Source organism: Gastrolobium bilobum, unplaced genomic scaffold (assembly GCF_033153095.1).
Source record: "Gastrolobium bilobum isolate Gb01-03AN ecotype WA unplaced genomic scaffold, APGP_CSIRO_Gbil_v1 utg6296, whole genome shotgun sequence".
Lineage (NCBI taxonomy): Eukaryota > Viridiplantae > Streptophyta > Magnoliopsida > Fabales > Fabaceae > Gastrolobium > Gastrolobium bilobum.
Window position 1 is genome coordinate 200,785 of NW_026897150.1, and position 6,168 is coordinate 206,952.

Here is a 6,168-nt window from a genome sequence, read left to right on the forward strand (position 1 = left end):
TTAACCAAGTTCGGACTCAACAATCAATTATAATTGATATATGGTGGGGTGGGTGAGGTGATCTTGTAAACAATCCTTCGCATGAGAATAAGTGGAGAACGCCAAGCCAATGTAAGTCTTTGGCGAGTGCATGGCCCTACCAGGTCTTGGAGAGTGCCTAACTGAGCAAGGTCTTTTGCTAGAGCCTAGCCCTGCCAGGTCTTGGAGTGTGCCTAGCTGAGCTAGGTCTTTTACGTTGCCCATAGTTTGGATTGTAGTAAATACCCTAAAAACATGGAATATGCAAACTTGCAACAATATGTAATATGCTAACAGTTACGGTGTTTATAGAAAAAATCATAATCAAAAGAAAAGATGTAAATAGTTTAAGAATGAAGCACAAATGTGCTATCGAGTAGATACACTTATTGGTGGCTTAGATGAAATGTCGACCGATAGAGTGAAATGCTAGCATGGAGGCATATTACTCTCTAATTTGATGAAATGTTGATCGACCGACCACCTGACCAAATGATCATATAAGTTGAGCATTGAGGCATATCATTCTCCAATTTGATGAAATCCCGACCACCCAGCAATATAAGTTGTCAATCATTCAACCATATAAAATGTCAACTTGAGGATCATGAGCCTAAATCTCGAGGAAAAAAAAGGTTTTTCTTGCTTGAGATTGTCAAAATTGTTGTTGGACCAATTGTTATTTCCCATATTTATGTTGTAATATCTATGTATATCAATACTAATCAAAATTTGTGAATATCAATAACAATAAGTTTGAAATTTAAACATAAGATTATATAATTATCAACACTGAGTGATTTGGGGGGTTGAAGCTTATTTTATAATTATTGGTAAAACTCATAATCCTTTTTGGGTGTAGAAATATTTACTATTGAAGAGTTAGAAGCGAAGAACTCTTCATTTATTTCCAACGGGTAGAGTGTGGTTACCATATTTGGTGTGGGAGTTAGATTTTCCTGCTTTCCATAGATGGCGCCAATGTTCATATGTGGTTACTTAGACATAATGGAAGGTTGTGCTTGAGTTTCAATGGAGTAGAGTTGATGGTGATTCAACTAGGAGCTCCACCGAGTGTTTTGGTGGAACAATGGTTGGTGTATTTGCATAATATGTGTAATATGTAAGGTAAAAGAGATAATTTTTTAATAAAAATAAGAGTAAAGAACCTTTGGGTCCTCAACAAATATCATGGGGTCTAATTTAATCCTTTAAGAAAAAAAAGTCGACTCGTGGTCTCTTTAAAATTCAAAATAGACCTATATTAATCCTTTCAAGAAACTAATTTGAGTATTCTTTGAATTTCAGAGATATCTCGAGTCGATTTTATCTAAGGAATTAAAATGAGCCCATAATTTTTGTTAAAGACCCAAAAAAAAATACTTTACACTAAAAATAAAGACTATGCTTATATATGACGGCGGCTCAAAAATTTCCTAGAAATATAAAGTTTCTCAATTAGTGAATCGACCTAACCTGAATAAAATATCCAAAACAGAGCGTATAACTTACACTTAATACAATCATCTTTTCCATATATAAATAACAGTGAAAAAGATGTTTAAATAGGGAATTGATGAAATTGAAATAACCAGCCGTGAGCATAGTTTAAGACATGGGATTGTAATTGTCCCCTTGCAATTGTAAATTGTAATTCTTAGTTTTTTTTTTTTGAACACTGTAATTCTTAGTTCTGACTTTGAGTAGTTTTGGTGGTGGTTTGTCCTTATATTGTTCTTTTGGTTTGTCCTTAAGAAACAAGAATGCCCAAATGCATGACAAGGCTATTAGGCTATATTATTGACAGTATGACACGAGAAAATCTTCTGATGGTGAGCCACCAAACACGTGAAAAGCAGTATTAGACATTCCTATTACCTATTAACCCAAATTCTCAAATAATTGGTCTATCTTCCTGTGACTTAGTTCTTCGAAAGCCGCTTAAAACCTATAGGGTAGGTGGAGCATATTTGACCTTTTTCCTCATGTTTTTCCCTCACCCTAGAGTATAGGGTATTGAGTTCATCATCGTTCTTCTTGGACTGTCGTCTCAACAGTTTGATATTTTGTCCACATTTTCAACTGTCTCAATTTGAAAACTTGAAAATACTCTCCATTCACTTTGAATTTGTGATTTGAATAATGTACCTTACAATGGCTGTCCACTCATTAAAGGCACCCATAAATTCTAAGGAAGGAGAGATGAGAAGGTAGATATGTCAACATAAATGAAGGGATGGCTCCTTTTCCTTTTCCTTTTTTTTAAAAAAAAAAAAAAAAAAAAATCTCTTTTGTTGGCAGAGTAGGGAGAGGGTCGTTTCAAGAAGATGGACCAATCAAGGGGACCAAAGCTGAAAACATCAAAAGTATAAAGACAAAATCTTAACAATAATGATTTAGAGATTCATATAAAGCAACTTTCTTCTATATGTATAACCACTTGATAAAATAGCAAAATCTTGAACCAACTAGGGCCATATGAGATTTATGAGCTGGTGGTTGTGGTGGTCACTTATCTCCAATCCATTGATTTACATTTAACTACTGAAATAGATCGGTGCTCCTAGTTGCAGGCTTGCCCCTAGTATCTGGTTTTCCAACAACGTTACTGTGATTAATTCTTTGACAATGACACACAAAAAGTAACGTACGTCATTAATCACCGTGATAAATATTTATTTCATTTATGGTATAGTATAAATATAGGAAAAGACGTCATGAATTTCATGCTCTCGTGAAGCCTATTATCATTAATAACTGCGGGTATCTCGCCCGCTCAGTGTAATATAATGCTAAATGATTTATTATACTAAGCGAAACAAGTCAACAGGTCACGAAAATGAGAATTCTATTCATAAAATATTCCATCATTTACACAAGTGCCAGAGCCTGGATGGCAAGCAAGGAGATATGGGCTAATGGGTGATTTTTTCCTTTTCAAGGGTTTTAAGAAGAATTCTTATTATCTTTCTTTTTGTTGATTTTCTTTGCCCTCTTAAGGAGAGAGAGAGAGTAGGTGGGAATGAGATTCTGATCTGATTCATAGAAAATAAAAAGAAAATTAAAGGTTTGGTAAAGGAAAGAAAAAACGACCCAATATGATCCGCTTTTTAGGAATTTGATCAATGTCCATTTGTCCGCTCTGAGTTTGTGGATTCCATTCTGTTAAAGTCCTTTTGTTTTCTTTTCTTAAAAGTTTCGTACATTGTTTTCTTTCATAAAACCTCAACAGAAAGCACAAACAAACAATTTCCTTCATTCTTATCTTCCATTTCTTTTATGAAACTGGTCAAGTCTATTTCACCCTCTGCAAGACTACCAAAATTCTGGGTGTTCACATTCACATCCCCTCACATTTGTTTGCATCCAATCTCTCATAGTCGCAAAGTTTTCAGTGTCTTTGGAGTCCATTCTATACTGAAATCATCTGCATCCTTGTGATATTCATGGATCTGGCTGTCCAGTAACCTAGACCGAGATTCGTGGAGAAAGAATCATACAGAGAAAAATGTCATCAGCAGAAAAGCCCAGCTCGAAAGGGCAAGCATGGTTAGACAAATAGCTTACCTTCTTTGAAGTTTTAACTTTATGCTTCCATTTTCTACAAGATTTTCTCACAATTATACTTTGCAGGTTCTGCACTACTGGATTGCCAAGTGACATTGTGGTCGAAGTGGACGATATGACCTTCCATCTCCATAAGGTAACCCTTACAACACATAATACCAATTTTCTCTCACAAACACACATATACATATATACACATACCCAAACATGGGTCTATTTCCACTTCCGGTAGTGACAATATTCCCGTACACCATGCTCTGAAATTTGTCTCTGATACCCATTTCAGTTTCCTCTGATGTCAAAAAGCCGAAAGCTCCACTTCCTCATTACCCAGCAAGAAGAAGCATCTCATTCCTCTGTCCCCCAGCATCAACAACAACAACAAGACGAAGACTTGGATGAAGACGAAATCGTGGAAGAACAGTGTCACGTGACGTTCGCGGGTTTCCCCGGCGGCTCTGAGGCGTTTGAAATGGCGGCGAAATTCTGTTACGGCGTGAAGATCGACCTGTCCCCTTCCAATGTGGCTTCTCTGCGGTGCGCCGGCGAGTTTCTTGAGATGACAGAAGACTACTCCGAGGACAACCTCGTTTCCAAGACTGAGAGGTTCCTCTCCCAGCACGTGCTCAAGAGCCTCAGGGACTCCATCAAAACCCTAAAATCCTGTGAACGCTTGATGCCTATGTCGGAGAATCTGGGAATCACGCCGAGATGCATCGATTCCGTAGTTTCCAGGGCTTCGTCGGTGGATCCCGCTTTGTTTGGCTGGCCGGTGAACGACTCCGCTTCTGCATCCAAACAGGTCCTCTGGAATGGAATTGACGCCGCCGGAAGAAGAAAGGGCGGTGCCGGAGCCGGAGAATCTTGGTTCGAAGATCTCGCGCTTCTGCGTTTGCCTCTGTTCAAGGAATTGATTCTTGCGATGAGAGGCGCGGAACTGTGCCCTGAGATTATAGAAACTTGCGTGATGTATTATGCCAAAAAGCACATTCCTGGTGTTTCGAGATCGAATAGGAAGCCGTTACCGTCGTCGTCGTCTGTTCCGTCGGAGGCGGAGCAGAAGGAGCTTCTGGAGACGGTGGTTTCGAATCTTCCTACGGAAAAGAGTTCGAAGTCGGCGACTGCCACGAGGTTTCTATTCGGATTGCTGCGAACGGCGAACATACTGAACTCTTCCGCAGCCTGCAGAGACGCATTGGAGAGGAAGATAGGCTCGCAGCTCGAAGAAGCCACGCTCGACGACCTTCTCGTGCCGAGCTATTCGTACCTGAACGAAACGCTATACGACGTCGATTGCGCAGAGAGGATTTTGAGTCACTTCTTGGATGGTTTAGAAGCAAGAAACAACGCCGCAGCCGCTGCAATTGAAGGAGGTGACGGTGCGACGAGGTCTCCGTCGCTGATGCTAGTCGGGAAACTCATCGACGGCTACCTCTCCGAGATAGCTTCCGACGCGAATCTCAAGCCGGAGAAATTCTACAATTTCGCCATCTCCCTTCCTGATCAGGCGAGACTCTTCGACGACGGTCTCTACCGCGCCGTCGATGTGTATCTCAAGGTACTGATTCGGTTGCTGAGTTGCCTTTTTCTCATTTGCAAAAACGGATTCAGATTCAAAAACTAACGAAGAAATTGCTGATTCTGTTGCTTTGCAGGCACATCCATGGGTATCGGAATCGGATAGGGAGAAGATTTGCGCACTGTTGGACTGTCAGAAGCTGACGCTAGAGGCGTGCACGCACGCGGCGCAAAATGAGAGGCTTCCGCTGCGCGCGGTGGTTCAGGTGCTTTTCTTCGAGCAGCTTCAGCTGCGTCACGCCATCGCTGGAACGCTGATGGCGGCGGAGGCTGCAGCCGAGCCGTCGCGTCCCTCGGCGGCGCTGGAACGCGAAGAGGAAGTTAGCGGAGAAGGATTAGGGTTAGGATTAGAGCACGTGCAAGACGGGAGCAGCACGTGGCGGGTGGCGGTGAGGGAGAATCAGGTGCTGCGCTTGGATATGGATAGCATGAGGACGCGGGTGCATCAGCTGGAACGCGAGTGTTCCTCAATGAAGAGAGTGATCGAGAAGATTGACAAGTCTGGCCCACACGGCGAAGGTGACGGCGGCTGGAGGGCGTCGCTGGGGCGGAAGTTCGGTTGCAAGTTCAAAACTCAGGTTTGCGATTCGCATGAGTCAACGGTTGTTAATGCACGCAAGGGACGACGTCACCAGCAGCAGCATCATCCCCATCATGAATAGGCACCATGCTAAACTTCCTCCTGTCACGTGAGAATCATTATTTGAACAAATTTGATACGGGTCCCGCTTGTAATTGTTCATTTTTTCTTTAATTTTCCGTGAATTTAATTTTAATTGATTAATATACATAATTAACAAAACTTTTTTAAAATGTTTATTTTAAATATACTTATTCTTAAACTTTAATAAATTTGAATTATAATATATTTTAAATTAATGAAATATATATTTATTTATTTACATTTAAAATAAACTATTTTAAATTAATGAAATATATATTTTATTTATTTACTTTTTAAATGTTTATTTTAAATAAGTTTTACTCAATAATTTTGCCAAATGA

The 6,168-nt window shown here is 40.2% G+C and overlaps 1 protein-coding gene across 1 annotated transcript; it reads left to right on the forward strand.

Moving 5' to 3' along the window:
• Window positions 1–3,439: 3,439 nt before the first annotated feature.
• LOC133304539 (BTB/POZ domain-containing protein At5g66560) lies at window positions 3,440–5,913 on the forward strand. Its single transcript, XM_061504590.1, has 4 exons — window positions 3,440–3,567; window positions 3,652–3,721; window positions 3,872–5,143; window positions 5,241–5,913. Exons 1-4 carry the CDS (start codon window positions 3,527–3,529, stop codon window positions 5,823–5,825), a joined length of 1,968 nt encoding a protein of 655 aa, XP_061360574.1. The 5' UTR covers window positions 3,440–3,526; the 3' UTR covers window positions 5,826–5,913.
• Window positions 5,914–6,168: the final 255 nt, after the last annotated feature.

Excerpts from the sequence above, each read along its gene's own strand:
- LOC133304539 (XM_061504590.1), top strand. The coding sequence starts at position 3,527 with ATGTCATCAGCAGAAAAGCCCAGCTCGAAAGGGCAAGCATG. Across the intron at positions 3,568-3,651 it reads AGCTCGAAAGGGCAAGCATG|GTTCTGCACTACTGGATTGC; the intron begins GTTAGACAAATA and ends TATACTTTGCAG. Across the intron at positions 5,144-5,240 it reads CCGTCGATGTGTATCTCAAG|GCACATCCATGGGTATCGGA; the intron begins GTACTGATTCGG and ends GTTGCTTTGCAG.